The 16,818-nt window shown below is 48.8% G+C and overlaps 6 protein-coding genes across 6 annotated transcripts; 3 read left to right on the top strand and 3 right to left on the bottom strand.

Annotated features, from left to right (window-relative positions):
• Nucleotides 1-311: 311 nt before the first annotated feature.
• On the top strand, nt 312-2,432 carry FIESC28_07830 (uncharacterized protein; the record flags this gene model as incomplete). Its single annotated transcript, XM_031161970.1, has 1 exon — nt 312-2,432. The coding sequence occupies one exon, from the start codon at nt 312-314 to the stop codon at nt 2,430-2,432; it is 2,121 nt and encodes a 706-aa protein (XP_031013949.1).
• A 188-nt stretch (nt 2,433-2,620) lies between these two features.
• FIESC28_07829 (uncharacterized protein) lies at nt 2,621-3,271 on the bottom strand (the record flags this gene model as incomplete). Its single annotated transcript, XM_031161969.1, has 3 exons — nt 2,621-2,779; nt 2,842-3,018; nt 3,077-3,271. The coding sequence occupies 3 exons, from the start codon at nt 3,269-3,271 to the stop codon at nt 2,621-2,623; spliced, it is 531 nt and encodes a 176-aa protein (XP_031013948.1).
• An 888-nt stretch (nt 3,272-4,159) lies between these two features.
• Nucleotides 4,160-5,964, top strand: FIESC28_07828 (uncharacterized protein; the record flags this gene model as incomplete). Its single annotated transcript, XM_031161968.1, has 6 exons — nt 4,160-4,444; nt 4,492-4,784; nt 4,835-5,066; nt 5,115-5,176; nt 5,226-5,637; nt 5,881-5,964. 6 exons carry the CDS (start codon nt 4,160-4,162, stop codon nt 5,962-5,964), a joined length of 1,368 nt encoding a protein of 455 aa, XP_031013947.1.
• A 1,160-nt stretch (nt 5,965-7,124) lies between these two features.
• On the bottom strand, nt 7,125-8,145 carry FIESC28_07827 (uncharacterized protein; the record flags this gene model as incomplete). The annotated part of the gene is made up of 4 exons (XM_031161967.1): nt 7,125-7,161; nt 7,210-7,441; nt 7,493-7,905; nt 7,958-8,145. The coding sequence occupies 4 exons, from the start codon at nt 8,143-8,145 to the stop codon at nt 7,125-7,127; spliced, it is 870 nt and encodes a 289-aa protein (XP_031013946.1).
• Nucleotides 8,146-11,639: 3,494 nt separating this feature from the next.
• FIESC28_07826 (uncharacterized protein) lies at nt 11,640-12,883 on the top strand (the record flags this gene model as incomplete). Its single annotated transcript, XM_031161966.1, has 3 exons — nt 11,640-11,880; nt 11,934-12,812; nt 12,867-12,883. 3 exons carry the CDS (start codon nt 11,640-11,642, stop codon nt 12,881-12,883), a joined length of 1,137 nt encoding a protein of 378 aa, XP_031013945.1.
• A 402-nt stretch (nt 12,884-13,285) lies between these two features.
• FIESC28_07825 (uncharacterized protein) lies at nt 13,286-14,620 on the bottom strand (the record flags this gene model as incomplete). Its single annotated transcript, XM_031161965.1, has 3 exons — nt 13,286-13,321; nt 13,376-14,169; nt 14,476-14,620. 3 exons carry the CDS (start codon nt 14,618-14,620, stop codon nt 13,286-13,288), a joined length of 975 nt encoding a protein of 324 aa, XP_031013944.1.
• Nucleotides 14,621-16,818: the final 2,198 nt, after the last annotated feature.

Below are 16,818 nucleotides of genomic sequence, written 5' to 3'. Positions count from 1 at the left end.
AAAGTCATTGTCCCCAAAAATCGAAACGTCACTACCTATACCTAAAAGTGACATGAAGGTGGGGCCGTTCAATCGTTAGGTTCCATTCCCGGCACTTCTTTTCGTTGAAGAACAAGTCTTAAAGTTAGTCTTTGTTAATAAACTCAACGAAGCCTCTCAAAACGCCAAGATCATCTCACATCGGGAGAAACTGCCTTCTTCTGCAGCCGTTTTAACGTTAGAAAACCTAGTTATTGGCTTTTATCGCCTACTCACTTTTCTTTTTTCTCAACGGGGATATATCTATCTAAAATCTTACATTCTTACTCAGAATGAGCTCCCGAGAAGGCCGTCCAGCCAAAGTGCTCAGTTGCTCCAACTGTCGCACACGCAAAATTAAATGCGACAAGATTCAACCGTTCTGCGGACAATGTTCTCGATTTGGGCTCGACTGTGTATTTCCTTCAAGAAAACCAACCAGGCGCGCTCCGAGACCCCGTCAGAGTGAACTGCTTGATAGGATCAGTCGTCTTGAAAACATCGTCAATCAAGCTGACCCCGCCAAATTGAAGCAGTTGGATGAGGAGAATATTCAGTCTCCACCAGGTACAACTTCTTTGTCCGCCACCTTGGATGATCACTGTGATGAGTCCCAGGCTGTAGCTACTCAGGCTGCTAATGTAGAGGCTGGAGAGCAGTATCTCAGCTCAGGTTTCTGGGGGAACCTGTGTGCTGAGGTTGAGGGCATTCGACAAGCGTTGAACCAGCCCTCTGAGGAGAGTGACGATGAGGAGGAGGGTGAAAGCCCGGAGTCTCTGGACACTCCCTCCACGGGTCCGTCGGGATATTTGCTTGGAAATTCCGATTACAGCTCGCGGCAGCCATTAATACATCCTCACCCGAATATGATGATACGACTCTGGACAATCTATTCACGCAATGTCGATCCTCTCATGAAGATTCTACACCGTCCGACCATGGGCAAGCATTTCCAAGCTTACATCGAGTCACCATCAACTCACCGATTTACTCCAGAAATCAACGCTGTTATGTTTGCTATATACTTTTGCGCAGCCGCTTGTTTGACACCAGAATCTTGTTTCAAGCAGCTGGGGGAGAGTAAAGAGGTTCTTACAAGACGATACCGCGTGTCTGTGGAACGAGCGCTTGCCGAGGCAGACTATCTCAGTACCACCAAGCTCGAAACTCTACAAGCACTCACGCTTTATACCAGCATGATTCGTGTGCATCTGCATGACCGGACGTGTTGGGTTCTCACATCACTGGTTGTCCGTATTGCTCAAGGTCAAAACCTTCATCGGGACGGTGACGGCCACCGTTTTACACCGTTTGTGGCCGAGATGAGAAGACGTCTATGGCACTTCATCGTTGTTCTTGATATCCGTGGCTCCGAAGACAGAGGCTCGGGTTCAACACTTGTCCGATCTAGTTGGGATACCATAGAGCCTACACCGATTGATGACGTTGACTTTGGCCCTGACTCGCCTGGGCCTCTGATCTCCAAGTCAACGCCTGCCGACAATGTTGTTTGTCTGTGTACAGCCATGTGCTCAAGTATCTTTGGATTTCTTTCTCATCCACGATACAGTTCAAAAGGCGAACCCGAACACTTCCTGTACACAGAAGATCAGCTTATATCTCACATCCGTCAACTGGAGAACTCCTTCATCCATACCGCCAGACCCTCTCATCTTCCTTCTGTCTACGCTGCCGAGATCGCCCGTATTGTCATTCTCAAGCTCTGGCTCAACATCCAATACCCGTTCAACGGTGGCCCGGCTCCCGATAGGCCTCGTGTGTCCAAGGAGACCATGCTACGTACTGCAATCTCTATCATCGAGCTGCGCGAGCGAATGACGAAGAACCAATGGGAGGACCGATTCGCTTGGTGGACAGACACCTATGTGCAATGGCATCCCCTGGCAGTTGCATTAGCTGAGCTTTGCGTGCAAACCGAGGGAGAATTGGTAGAAAAGGCATGGGTTGTTGTCGAGAGAACGTTCCCTTCATCACGAGAGCACATTGCAGACACAGCCAAAGGTTCGCTTTGGAGACCTATCAAAAAACTTTTGAAGAAGGCGAGAGCCGCAAGAACAGAAGCGCTGCTGAAGCAGATGGACCTCAATGGCAACTTGGATCTGAACCCTGCAGTGTCTTTCATGCCTCCGAATATGGATATGCCTCAGCCGTTGCAGTTTAACCCAGCTCAACAGATGACAAACATCCCGGTGTCAGGGCCAGGCATGACGCAGCAGTACGACACGAGCAGTATGAACCCTTCAATACTGTTCGATCCGCCAGAGGTTTTGAACCTCGACTTTGGAATGGGGTTAGAGCAAGGTGTGCCTATGGAATGGTCATACTGGACAGAGTTTTTCAACGATACACAGATGGAGACTTCTCCAGGAAGCGGGACAGGCGAATCTTTGTAACAGTTCACAATCGGTAGTCATTGCTAGTTTATAAACCCAATCAATTGTGCATCACACCGGCCAGCATCTCGCATGCTCAGAATTTTTTGGTTCATTCATTGCCCATTTTATTGAGCAAAGTCAGTTGATATTTCCATGATCCCGTGTAACACCCGCAGAGCCTAACCATCCTCTAAACCGAAATCATTCTAAGCGAAAGTGGAAGGTCGCTTCGCGCTGAACACCTTCTTGGAGCTCTCCTTGGTGATACGGTGGGGGAGGGGGAAGCTCAGGTTCTTCTGGGTGAGCTGGCGGATGTAAGGTCGCTTGATGTCCTCGGTCTTCTCGAGCTCGACGACGCGGAGGACCTGGAGTATGCTGTTAGTAACTGTGATGCTGGATCTGTGGTTGCGAAGTGAGTTCGACGTACGTGGATGGACCTGAAGCGGGCACGGTGGCGGGCAGCCATGTCGGAGTAGAGAGACTCGATGGCATCTGTTCGGGACAGCTCACGGTACTCCTTGTACATGTTGTGCGTGCCGGAACGAGAGTCGTATCGGATCCAGACACCGAAGTTCTTGACCTTGAGGGGGTGCTTCTCGTGGAGCTGAAATATCCGAGTTAGCCTCCATGGGTTCCTTCAAGGTTGAAATTTGCAAACGTACAGTCTTGACGCTGACGATCTCACCAGTGGCCTTCTTGACCTTCTTGAGACCGCGCAAGAAGTACCAGTATCGGGACTTGGCGACCGTCTCGTTGGGGGCGAAGATGGTCATGCGGTAGAGGGCGGGTGTAGGGTCAGCCTCGGTGGGCAAGTGGCGCCCGATGACCTCGTATTCCTGAAGACGGCCTGAATGCATTGTCAGTATGATATTTTCCAGATGCTAATTTATCTGATGCGATGCCGCGAGCCGAAGGAAAAATGTCGAATTTCGAGAGAGTGCTGTGGGTAGGTCGAATCTTTATGCCGAATTTCGAAACTGGGTTTCCGTGCCAGAAAATTTGCTGGACCCCGCTTCAAAAGGCAATCGGAAGTTGTGTGAACGAATAGTGAGGTTGTTGTAGTCCCGGAGGGCCTTGATCCTTCGTCCTCGCTCCCCTCCTAGTCGAGTTGAAGAAACATCGAAATTGTTTTTTTCCCTCGTCCATTATCCTCCGGCAGGCGACATCGCTATGACCGAGCGCATAAAAACAGAAAATTGCTTACCCATCTGTAATACTGGTTAGTTATTCCCTTGTGTATGTCTGTATCGTCGACTTACTGTGACGTTGGTCAATTCCGACTGCGAAGGTTAGTGAAGATGGCCGAAGTTTGAAAGATCCCAAATTTTTGTGCGAAGGTGAGAGGGCAAGAGACTGGGTCGTAGCTTCTGGAGGGCTTGGGCCCCAACAGCGATTGGTCAATAGCGACCCACTTCGACCGAGCATCACGTGCAGGCTCGATGCAGATGGCTGCCAAGGTTGGTGGGTCTGATGGCCAATCAGATACGCTGACAAGAGCTCAAAGAAAGTTGTGAGGGAAGGAGGGAAGAGTGAAGGTGACTTCAACGATTGAGTGAGGCTGGTATCGACCTTGAGTAACTGCAACTTTGGTATTCTGCCAAAACATCTCAGAATCTCACACCGTACGGAGCTACTATAACGATTACACGCTATTACTCTTTGGAATTTCTATTGATGCTTAAGATTAATTGCCACTAAAGAAAGATCTTACTCAAAGACACAGCGCGTGTCTAATACCAGTCACCATGAACACTACATTCGAACAGTTTGCCGAGGCTCACTCACAACGGAATGGTTATAAACTTGCGCAGACGCTCTCACCTGTTCCTCCAGCAGATGACCCTCACCGCTTGATGGCAGTATGGCGTAGCACGAATTCTCACAGTGTCAAAGGCGACATCAAACACTTTATCAAGTCCAACACAGCTCATCGACGGAAAATCGATCACGATGAGACAACGGGCTGGGTTGAGGTCTACACCTCGTACTGGAAAGCTGTTGCTGAAATCTTGGCGGGGGAGAGCGGCAAGGTAAGAAAACGAACCACTTGGTAGAGTCATGCTAACTCACGACACAGTCTACATGGACAAAAGTGTACGAGGCATGGAAAGAACTGACCTCAGTACTTATCCGTGGTTATAACTCACACGGATTCGAAGCATGGACAATCCCATCCCTATATATGGTGGGAAAGTATCTTCGGTTATTTGCGATTAAGTCCGACGAGGAGCGTCGGGCCAAAGCCTTTGATACTGGTCCTGGAGCTTCCTTGATATCAGATGATTTTGATCCCGAAACAGACAAACAACTTCAATTAAGAGACTGCGAGGGACATCTCAAGCGTATCTTTTCACTGTGTTTGAATGACAGGTATGTTTGCTTTTGCTCTGGGCATATGGATTACGGCTGATTGCAATCAGAGCGCCACTCGAAGAGTCAAGGAAATGGGGAATCTACTTTGTTATCAACCTCCTTTTCAAGACTTACTTCAAGCTGAACTCTGCCTCATTGTCGAGAACGATTCTCAAGACGTTGGCTGTGTACAATGACAAAGGAGACATGCCGCCACTGGAATCGTTCCCAAAATCTCAGCGAGTGACCTTCAAGTTTTATGAGGGTGTCTTGCTCTTCCTTGAGGAAAACTACCTCAAGGTGGGTACATCTTGCTCATTCAACGGGATCGTCTAACATTCTATCTAGGCTGAGTCTCACCTCAACGAAGCATGGCAACTATGCCATAAAGACGCTTACGCGCAATCAGAGTGAGTACAAGCCATTGTAGTTCGAATATGTTTGCTGACTTGATGACAGACGAATCCTCACCTACCTCATTCCTTGCCGTCTCCTTACCAGCCACGTCCTCCCCACGAAAGCCCTCCTCGAGAATTACCCGCGACTGCAGGACCTCTTCCTCCCTCTCGCTACTTGCATTAAATCCGGCAACCTTCAGGCCTTTGACCAGGCTCTGCAGCATGGCGAAGCTGAATTTGTCAAGCGACGTATTTATCTTACCCTTGAAAGAGGTCGAGATATCGCCTTGCGTAACCTCCTTCGTAAGGTCTTCATCGCTGGTGGATTTGATGAGCCAAAAGATGGTGACGCCGCCCCGGTCCGTCGTACAAGAGTTCCCGTTGCCGAGTTTCAAGCTGCTATTAGTATGGGCAGCGGTCACTTGGTCGATCCAGATGAGGTTGAGTGTATGCTGGCCAATATGATTTACAAGGTAAGTTTTCAGATCTTTTTCCTTGCCGAGCTTTTGGCTGCCTCGTGGAACTGCTGTCTTTTCTCTGGTCGAAATTGGCGAAAGTAATGGTCGGCATCCACGTGGCGGTCATTTGACTATATACTCGTCACCAAAATGTTGCCTCATTTGAATGCCTGCCTGGGGCATTCTCGATGTCTATCTACACCCCCCTCCATCTCAGCCTTACAAACACCTAAGTCACTAACACATATGCTTCTTTAGGATCTTATGAAAGGGTATATCGCAAGAGAACGAGGTATCGTGGTACTGTCCAAAAAGGGAGCTTTCCCCGGCACAGGACTGTGAGGTGAAGCTGTCGAAGGAAGTTATTGGGCGAGGCATGGTCTGATAGGCAAGAGAAGCGTGAAAGTTCAGCGATGCTTCTCTTGTTGATACTATTCTATGAAAACACTAGTGCACAAGGCGGATAGATACCGCGGCCGTCAGGATGACGCCTGCGTCAACAAATCACAAAGCACTTTTCACGATGGCCATACTCTGTTTTACATTTGCTTTCCAAGTCAAGGCTCACAATGAAGTTGGCTTGACCTCCTCATTGATCGAGGTTATCTTTGCGCCATATTCACGGTCAGACACCGCAGCGTGCACTACCCTTGCATCTCCCTGCTTTGCATCTGTGCCTCGTCCTTGTCAGCCCCCAACTGTTGACGCTCCAGACACGATGGCCAAACCTACAGATACTTGTTTACTTTTGTTGGCGTCCTGAGACCCTAGTCTGACTTTTTGTCGAATCCGACGCGGCATTGATATCCCCACAGTGCACACTTACAGTTTGCATGGTTCGCTTCCTTTTCACTCGCATGTTTTAGATCGCACTCTATCCCCCAGCGTGACTCACATCCGGGGATCTATTCCGTTATAAGCAACACATGTTTAACGACGTGATTGGACACGCTCATCAAACCTTGGTGGGCGTTGAGTTTTGGTGTTTATGCTAGGAACTTTTGGTTCTTACTTCAAGTTACAATAACGGGCAAGGCGTGATTTTCAAGACATGAAGTTTATTTCAAAGCTCGCTCTTTTCGAAATAGCTCGTCCAAAAGAGCGTCGTGAATAATAATAGTACAGCTTTTTCGTCAATCCATCGTAGATGACAGTCTTGGTATCCTTGGTACAAAACCATCGTGAACAAACAATTCCCAACCTATCCAGCCAGCTCGCTTTGAGCAGAGCCAAAAATCCAAAACCCCTTGCTTCAAGATACCAAAGTAACCCTCTAGGGGCTAGGAAGAAGAGTAATAGTACAAAAGAAAATAAGATTCAACGCCAAATCCAACCGTTGAAACGCCTTAAAAAGCATGTAGCACCCAAACTCCGACCGCAGGTGTTCTCTTTAGTTTTATGGTACTGGTTAATACTGTGAAGTCGGCGGCTTGTATCAAAGAAAGAAGGAGAATCGTGTTTCATTAAAGTCAATAAAGGGCCACGTGTGAAGGGGATGGGTATTAAGAGAAGTGGCGGTTTGAGCGGGGAGTGTTTCTGCTGTGTGTTAGTTTAGGAGCATCATGCAATATCAAGGTTGAGACTTACGACGCAGTTGAGATGTCGTCGACATGGTTGCAAAGAGCGACAAACAGATCAAAGAAAAGCTGAGTGCCGCCATTATACATCTCAAGTTGCATAGTTCCACTTCGCTTGAAAGTGCTGCGTGAGCGAATGATGAGAGCGAGATAGTGAGCTCGCAGCTTGGAGTCGGTATCGGGAGTGTTGGCGTAGGCATATCTGGCTGAAGCAAGAATGGTGCTGCACTGGATTCCAGATTCTGCAAACATTTGTAAGTAAGGTGTATTGACATGGGAAGATTGAAACATACGAAGTCCTTGTTTGCGCAGCGATAGCTTCTTGAGCTCGTCAAGGCCATACTTCTCCGCCGCACAGTAGATGACGGTGTCCTTGAGAAGATCGCCATCAATGCTACGATGGTAAACAGTGCTTTCAACAGCAGAGCGCTGTTCTTCAGTAGCAGCCTCTAACTCATACGAGTTTCGGCGCTTGTTGTGCACTAGACGAGGAGTGTAATCGCCCTTGTACAAGAACTCAAGAACAGAGCTGAAGATCTCAGGCTCTTCGTCAGGAAGTGAGATGCGTTTGCTGGCGACGTCCATGTATCCGTTTCGTAGTGCATTATTGAAGAAAGGACTGTTGGAAAGAACGTCTTCGTGGGCGGCGAAGAGACGTTGTTCGCTGCCGACGACGAGAGTGACGATGGGTGAAGCCCCAGTGCTCCTGGAGTCTGTAAGAAACAAGCTATCGGGATAGGCAATGGAGATAGACTTACTCTCCCATCATAACATCACCACTGGCGCTGGTCATGGAAGTCATTGTTGGTCGACGATGGTGGCGAGACTCATGTTTTCGCTTGGTGATGCCACTGTCTTTGCTAAAAGAAGCACTAGACTTGCTAGCTTTGTGGCCTTTTGAGAAGCTCTTGCTTGAGCTCTCGTGTCTTCTGGATGAGGAGAACATGTTGACTGATTGTGTGAAAGATCTCGAGCAGATTCAAGATGGTGTATTATTAAATCAGCTGGGCCGCTGGTCGGTTTTATACTCGTAGGCCGATAACGTGGTGGGTGGCAGAGTAGGCAGAGACAGAGACAGAACGAGGCAACAATAAAAAGAATGAGGCAGACGATGATGATGGAAAACGCCGGAAGAAGATTGAGACCTACCTCAGGTTCAAATAGTGACTTATGGAAAAGGCGATCACTCTTCTGATTCGACTCAGGATACGGGGAAAAGGCCTACGAAATGGGAGAAACGACAGCATCTTTATAATATACGAGGCTTGCCCCGTGCGAACAGGCTGCCTGATGTAGCGGCACCCCCGCTGATAGATCATCCCTAATCATCCTACGCATGAAGGCGAGTCAGCCCTTTTTTGGCTTGGTGATAAGTCGTAGCCCGACGCGTGTCCGAGCCTGGGTGTCCGCGTAGAGAGGGGCGCGATATTGCCGCGGGCGCACGTGATTCAGAACAGGGCGGTTTAATTGACTCCAGGCGTCTGTCGTTGGAATTTTACAGGGATGGTCCAGGGATCTGACGAAAGATGGGAGTCACAAAGAAAAGGGGGCTGGGAAAAAGGAAACACAACATGGACTGAAAGAGTAAGGGGGGCTTGTTAGCGGGGTTTGACTTACCTATGCCTCTTTCAATTGAAGCTTCAACTGGAGGCTTCTGTAACAATGGAGATTACAGCGTGGTGGTTCGCCTCTGCAATCAGGAATAGTGGGGCTCTGCGTGCCGAATGGGGATCCTCTCAAGGCAGAAGCCTCCAAGCTCATGGGACTGCATGATAGGACATGTTCGATGATGGAGCTGCAAGGCTTTGAAATACTGCTCAAGCCTCGTCATTTCTTACATCATTCGAATCGTAAGCTTCTGGAGATTCAATTGACTTCAATTGAGACTCATACCAAGATGGGTCAACCCTCTATGGCTGCTGAAGCTTCCCATTGTCTATCTAATCCTCACGACTTCACATCATGGCTTCTCGCCTCCGAGCACACTCTCAACCGCAAACAACTTTTTCCTTTTTAACCCCATGCTGCTTTAATTGATGGTGGACCGTTTAGCCTTGTTACATGGTCCGTGGGTATGATTTAGCAAGGGGCACCAAGGTAAGGTACCTGGCATAGCTTGCATATTTCTCCCAACACCTCCACACTCGATACAGTCTGCTGGGTTTTAGTGACCCTTTAATCCAAGGCTCGGATGAAATTCGAGGGCATCGATGGTGACATTACCCGTTATACGGGATCGGTCCCTTGAGCGTGACGGCATCTGGCAGTCACACACTGTGACCACCCCTGTACACCACAGCTGCAGATGACCGACATGTCCCGAATTCACGCCAGAAGAACTTGAGACGTCGTTATTCGCCCCTCTATCTGACCAGTTTCAAGTTATCTGGTTCCTTGCATTGTTCACAGCTTCCCCTTTTCTTAACATCTTAGGTCCTTGTGCCCGCGTAACAGCCGTGGCGATGGAGTGTGCAAGTGCTTGCTTGCCCGCTGCTCTCACCATGGCTTCATTGTGCAGTGCCCCGCGTACCTTTTGTCGCTCTACCGGGAGTCCAACCCGTTGACATCGCTCAAGCAGCTCCTCGCCGTGATTGGCAGGCACAAGCTCATCTTTGCCCGCTTCCACGATGAATATCCCGGGCGGCGACTCCGGAAACCTCTTGGCTATCATGCCGAGGTTGGTCCAGCTATCTAGATGATTTCTGAGAAATGGCCAGAGATATTGGTATGGAAGCCACTTCTGTGGATACAACGCTTGGAGCATAGCTCGAACGTTTGTGAATGGCGTTTCAAGAATGAGACCATCTATTGTTAGCTCAGGAGGGAACTGGCCTTTGGCAGCCAGGTTGGTTGCAAAGCCACACCCGATGCTTTGTCCCCAGAGGAGTACTGTTGGCTTTGTTCCGTCACCTTTCCCTGACTTGCTTTCATGTGATTGAGATATCCATTGAAACGCTGCCTGTGAATCGAGATCTATTCCTGGTTCTGATGGCCGATCATGAGATGTCCAATAGCCGCGATAACTCAGACATACCATTGTGTAGTGGATAGACGGCTCATTCTCGTGAGCTCGACGTATTATCCAGGAAAGGTCCGGTAGCCTAGGTGGCAGAGACGATGCATTACCTAGGCGTTTGAGTAAGCTGCTGTAAAATGCGAGATCGATGAGATTGGCGGACCTTGAAAGTAGAGGATATAAGCGTGAGTGGCCTTGGCCGTACTTGGTTCAGGTTTTGAGGGCACATCTGCAACACACAACGCAATCTCTGTACCGTCCAGCGACTTTATCCTCTCTTCCCTCCATTTTATCCGCCCACAATCTCGGGACACCTCATCAATGGTCATGCTGCGCGCATTGGGAGGCAGAAATGGATTATAGATAATGGCATTCTGGAACAAGACCATCATGGCACACTTCCAACACCACAATGCCACGAATAATCCACTAAACAGCAAAGGCGGCATGAGAAAAGGCGCGACATGCAATGGTCTCATGCAGCCTGGCGAGGGCCTCAAGGATGCAAGTCTCTCTCTGTTGGAGCGGATATGTGGTCTCGATCCCACGCAAGCTGCTCGAAAGCGCGGGAATGAGACGGTGACAGCGCGAAATGCCATCTCACATTTGTAGTCGGCGATCAAAGAAGCATCTGACAGGGGAGGAAGAGACGTGGGATGCTGTAGTTAGGCACAAGGGGCACGGGGGGCTATGACATGTTCGTTTGTCACTGGGTTTGAAGAGGATGCAAGTATGCGGATTTGGGATGCGATGGGCAGCCGAGGAAAAGTGATGGAGGGACGGGTAATATTGAGGTACACTATGGAGATCTGACTGGACTCGATGATTTTTAAGGCATATGTACTTGAGAATCTTAACTACCTACCTATAAGATAACCAGATCTTCGCGACAGATGATTACTGAATTAATTGAAATCTCACAAACCAATCTCTTACAACCCCAAACAAACATTGAGAATTGTATCATCAATTATCTCATGTGCTTCGTGGTGTGATTTGATTGCTGATATCATACCTACTACTTAGCGACATACAGTGGTATTTGCCCCACCAAACTCTCTTGTTTCAGCCACCTCAGGAACCAACTCGAACCAAAACGGTACAGGGAAAGGAACAGCGTTAACTTTCTATTGCCGTACTGTAGTCTAGTCTGCATTTCAAAAGAGCACCCGACAATTCCTCAGCTTTTAATCAGCACTTTCCACCTCCTCCAACTCAAATTTCCCTCTTCTTTCTACGTTTCGCCTAACGTTAACGCATTCCAGCGTCTTTCCCCCACCAAGATCGTTAGGTGCAAAAGTCCCGTCGCTTACAAACTTGCATCTGCCCCGCCATTTACCGACAGATCCAATATCTAACTTAGGCTTGATACCTACATCATCGTCTTTGTTTTGAAACCCCACCAAGACAAAACCACAGTCACCATGCCCGCTTCCGATAAAGAAAACGACGGCCATGCGCACATCGAACTCCCCGAGGGTAATGATGCGCCGTCTCCGCGCGTCGATGGCGAGTCCAGCCCTGGCCTCAGGAATAGCAAGGGCTGGGATGGCAAGCTTCGCATGCCCAAGTCGGCGTCTATGGCCAATCCAGAGGCTTTGACTGACTCTGATTACTCGGATGAAGAGAACGTTATGAAGGGAGAGAAGATTGACGCTGATGAGGGTATGCTCACCATTTCACGGACCGTGATAGAAACCGGCTAACACATCCTGTAGACCTTCTCGACGACGAAGACCCCGAGACCGACGAAATTATGTGTTCCCACTCTCGCATCGGATCGATTTCCTCGTTACGCCTCGAGCGCTTCAAGAACGTCTCCCGAATTTGTCTCCGCCAAAACAGTATCGAGCAAATCGATGGCCTTTCTGCCCTTGCCGAGACCCTTGAAGACCTAGACCTCTACGACAACCTCATCTCCCACATCCGTGGCCTGGACGAGTTGACAAATCTGACAAGCCTCGATCTAAGCTTCAACAAGATCAAGCATATTAAGCATGTCAACCATTTGACAAAACTCAAGGAACTGTACTTCGTCGCCAACAAGATCAGTAAAATCGAGGGGCTGGAGGGACTCGATAAGTTGACGTCTCTCGAGCTTGGGTCGAACCGCATTCGCGAAATCAAGAACCTCGATTCTCTGAAGGCGATCGAGGAGCTTTGGCTGGCAAAGAACAAGATTACTGAGCTTGCAGGTCTTGGTGGTATGCCCAACCTGCGCCTCCTCAGTATTCAGTCCAACCGTATAAGTGATTTGTCACCACTCAAGGATGTTCCCACCCTCGAGGAGCTCTACATCTCTCACAATATGCTGGAGTCTCTGGAGGGCCTGGAACACAACCCCAAGCTACACGTACTGGACATCTCAAATAACAAGATCACCAGCATTAAGGGTCTTGAGTTACTTTCTGAGCTGGAGGAGTTGTGGGCCAGTTACAACCTTATCAGCGATTACAAGGAGGTTGCCAAGTACCTTGCTGACAAGAAGAGCTTGACAACGGTGTACTTTGAAGGAAACCCGCTGCAACTGCAGGAGCCGGTGGCATATAGGAACAGAATTCGATTGACATTACCACAGGTCAAACAGATTGATGCCAGTAAGTTTGCCCCTCGAAACCATAACCGAATACAGTCACTAACCAGTTTGGCAGCTTTTGTGAGAACATAAAAACGCAATTTTGGAAGGCATCAGCATAGAAAGCAAGGCGTTTGGGGAGGAGTTTTGTTTATCTATACTCGAGACGGTATCAATGGAGCTTGCAAATAAACGATTCCGTGACAACCAATTGATGCGATTCACATGTCAGACAGGTTTTGTGATAATAGAGTGATTGGGAGCTACATGATGATGTTTTGCGGTAAGTCTGGGCATATCGCAGATCGAACCATTGACCAAGAACATTCACCTCGTGCAATTATTGTTTGTGTGGAAGGGTTAACTGTCATTTGTAATCTATGAGAGCGGTTCTACAAAATGCAGCCCATCGTCATTTAACGCCTGATATCCCAAAACAGTCATGTTCCCATGCTTCTCTCTTTTTTACTCATATCATAAATATCATATCATTATTTAACCGAAGATCCAGAGCTTCTCGGTGGGGAAGTACTGCAGAGTGTTAGCATTGACACTTGGCAAATCAGAACACGAGTGAAAACTTACGTTGGTGGGCTTGTTGAACTTGAGGTTGAGGTTCATCTTGGAGATGCGCTTCATGTCCTCCTCGTCGATGTTCCAGTCGACACAGTCGAAGTTCTGCTCCATGTACTTGGGGGTGGTGCTCTTGGGGATGACAGCAAGACCCTGCTGAGTGGCCCATCGGAGAAGAACCTGAGCGGAGGTCTTGTTGTACTTGCTGCCAAGGCTGGTGAAGACCTCGTGCTGCATGAGAGGAGAGGCAGACTTGGCGATGTCCATGTCGAGCTCAATGAAGCCGGTGGGACCGAAAGAGGAGTAGGCAGTCAGAGCAATACCCTCAGCCTTGGCGAGGCTGACGAGCTCAGTCTGCTGGTGGTAGGGGTGAAGCTCGACCTGGAGGGTGGCAGGGCGGATCTTGGCGTACTTGAGCAGGTCGTAAATAGCCTGAGCCTGGAAGTTGGAGATACCAATGGACTTGGCGAGGCCCTTCTCAACGAGGTTCTCCATGCCCTCCCAGGTCTCCTGGTTGGTGGCCTTGCTCCAGCGGATCTCGGTGCCGGCATCATCGTAGTGCCAGCCAGGGGGGTAGCGGACCGAGGGGTCGACGTACTCGAGGGCGACGGGGAAGTGGATGAGGAAGAGATCGAAGTAGTCGATCTGCCAGTCAGCGAGCTGCTTGCGGGTGATGGGCTCAACGTTCTCCTTGTCGTGGTATGTTTGCCAGAGCTTGGAGACGATGAAGAGGTCCTCTCGCTTCACGATGCCCTCCTTGATGGCGCGGGCAACACCCTCACCACAAGCCTTCTCGTTGCCGTAGTCTACAGACGAACCATGTTAGTAAGAGTCTTGGCTATTGGTTTGGGTTGTTCGGGTAAAATGAGAGCTTCATGAAGCTACCACCCCACATTGTGAAGCTCTCCGCGTGGTGGAGGGGTCGTTTTGCAGGGGTAATGTGGCTGTTTTCTCGGGCAATTGGCAGGGAAAATGAGGGGCAGAGAACAGGGGTTTCAGCTGGGGAGGAGGGGCAGACGGATTGTCGTCTTGTAAGAGACAGATCTGTCCGTGACGTGATGTGACCAGAAGGGCAATGGTGATTGTGACTGCAATTGAGAGGAAAGACATACCGCAAGCACCATCGAACAGACGGTATCCAGCCTTGATGGCGTTGTAGACAACGTCGGAGCAGTTGTCATCGACCTTCCAGAGACCGAAGCCAATCTGGGGCATGTCATAGCCGCTGTTAAGCTTGATGTTGGGAACGTTGACCATTGTGACGGTATTTGATAAGATTGTGTATGTGGAAGAAGATGAATGATACAATAGAAGAGGAAGAGAGAAGGGAAAGTAGGAATGGCAACACAGAGGAGGGGAGAGACGTATTTATGGTAGCAGAGAAACGTATGTTGTCTGTCTGTCGTCCTAGACCAGAATGTATGATACCTTACTGTACTGTACAATGGCCCTCATGGCTGCGGGCATGACAGCAGCAATGACATGGTTTGCATTGATAATTAGACGCCTTCTAAAAATTCCGCAGTTGCTAAAACCGCATTAGTTTCTGATCTGTGTTTCCAGATGCTTGTGGTCATAGAACGAATGTCACTCTGCGTGGGTTAGTGAGGTATGGTTACTATGGTATCATGGGACTGTAAGTGCAGCTTCCTCGGGGATTTGGGGGTGTGTAACCCCCAATGGCCAGACTGGACTGGAGGTGTGTGTCTCGTTGCATATTGGATATAACGGCGGCAAATCTCCAAGCTCCATCATGCGACCGAAGAATTGTCTGCCTTGAGATAATGCCGCCTCTGGTGGGGCAAGAAGGGAATTCATCCGGGCGGGTGGTGGGCGTACTCCCAGGATCTTGTCACTCTTGTTATGTATGGCTACGGAATCCTTTTTTCTGGGCATTTGTTTGGAAAAGATATGGAGATGGAGATGGAGAAGTCTTTTGGTTAAAATGGATCTTGGTCGCTTATCGCTGTCGTAAAGCTGGATAAAATGCTATCACAAGGGTACAAGAGGCTCAACTACGACAACGCTATTATTATCGACAACCAGAATTGAGTATCAAGCCACATGTTTATAAACATCAGACGAAAAGGCTACCAACAGGTGAAATGAAATCTAGATAATCTGGTTACACTCATGTACTGTACTGTACTGTATTCGCGGAATATCGGCTGAGGAACCAATCTTGTAAAGGGTAAACCACCCCGCAGAACCAGGCCACATACCAAGACCCTAGACTAAAGGATGGACGATGAGGCAAGTAACGGGAAGAAGCAAAGTATCTGCATCTACATCAGTTTCTGCAGCCAACGTAAGCAGTTCTCGCAAAGCAGTACTGTACCGTATTGTTTCATGACGATGCAGGTCCCTCCTTGTTGTCTCAGAGCTGATCGTGGATAACATCAATCTTCTATTCGTGCGTTTAACTGAACCCAGCTGAGGGGGCCTGTCTCGTGCAGTGCCGCGGCTAGGCTAAGCAAAGATTGACAGCTTCGTTACATGTCAAATCGGTTTAACTCGTGCGGATGTTTTTTTATTTTTTAACGGTTGATGCAGCATAGGTAACTTGCCTAAACAGGTGATCATGGATGTTCCTATAAGTGATAGATAGGCCTACCTACCTTAGTAGTCAACGACCAACGACCAACGCCTCAACTTCGGATATCGCCTTGATCAAATGACCACTACAATCTTCCAGTGACGTGGTCGATTATCCCGGCTCGGCGTAATTCTGGGTTCCCTAGTCTACGAAACTCTTGATATTGTGGATTATACGCGGATGAATTCAAACAGATGTTGGTTATTCATGTCATGATGGACCAAGAAAGAGCCTCTCTGAGGGTCCCTGGGTCGGTCTTTCCCTTTCCCGTCCGGTAGAAAGCAGCAGGAGCAATTTAGCCTGAAGTCTCCTGCCCCATGCCTTCCCTGCCTTAGCCTTAGTTAGCCGCCCATTAGCCTGTCCTTTCGTTCCACAGAAGCGGGTAAATCTCTCAGGCACATGGAGAAGGTCTCCACCAAAAAGATTCCTCTGTAAACACACCCTGGCCCTTGTTAATCAAGTCCCATGATGGATGGAAAAAGAAGGACGGACATAGCATGGTCGAAATCAGTGGCACCCAATTCATTGTCGTAAGAAGATCCGACGGGCCCTGCCTGATCTTGTACAGCTTCATTTTCAATGCGACAAAGAATACACCTTCAAGTCCTTACTTTTTGACTGCCATGATTGACTTACACCAACAATAGACTCGACGAGTCTAATCATGACAACTCTCAAAGAACCCTTTCAAGCTACCGCACAGTTACTTTCGCGATCATGGCTTCGAGCGACCGAAATAGACCACCTTTGAGATCAAAAACATCACCAGGTTGACGAACAAAGAAGTTCCTAAAACACCAGCACGGAAACACCGCACCTCTTTGTCCAAGAGTACCAAGTGCCCAAATACAGATTCAGT

This window comes from Fusarium coffeatum, assembly GCF_003316985.1.
Source record: "Fusarium coffeatum strain FIESC_28 chromosome Unknown BRIP53273_contig_176, whole genome shotgun sequence".
NCBI classification, from domain to species: Eukaryota; Fungi; Ascomycota; class Sordariomycetes; order Hypocreales; family Nectriaceae; genus Fusarium; species Fusarium coffeatum.
Note: the sequence above shows the minus strand (reverse complement) of the source record. Positions and strands in the feature narration are given on the sequence as shown.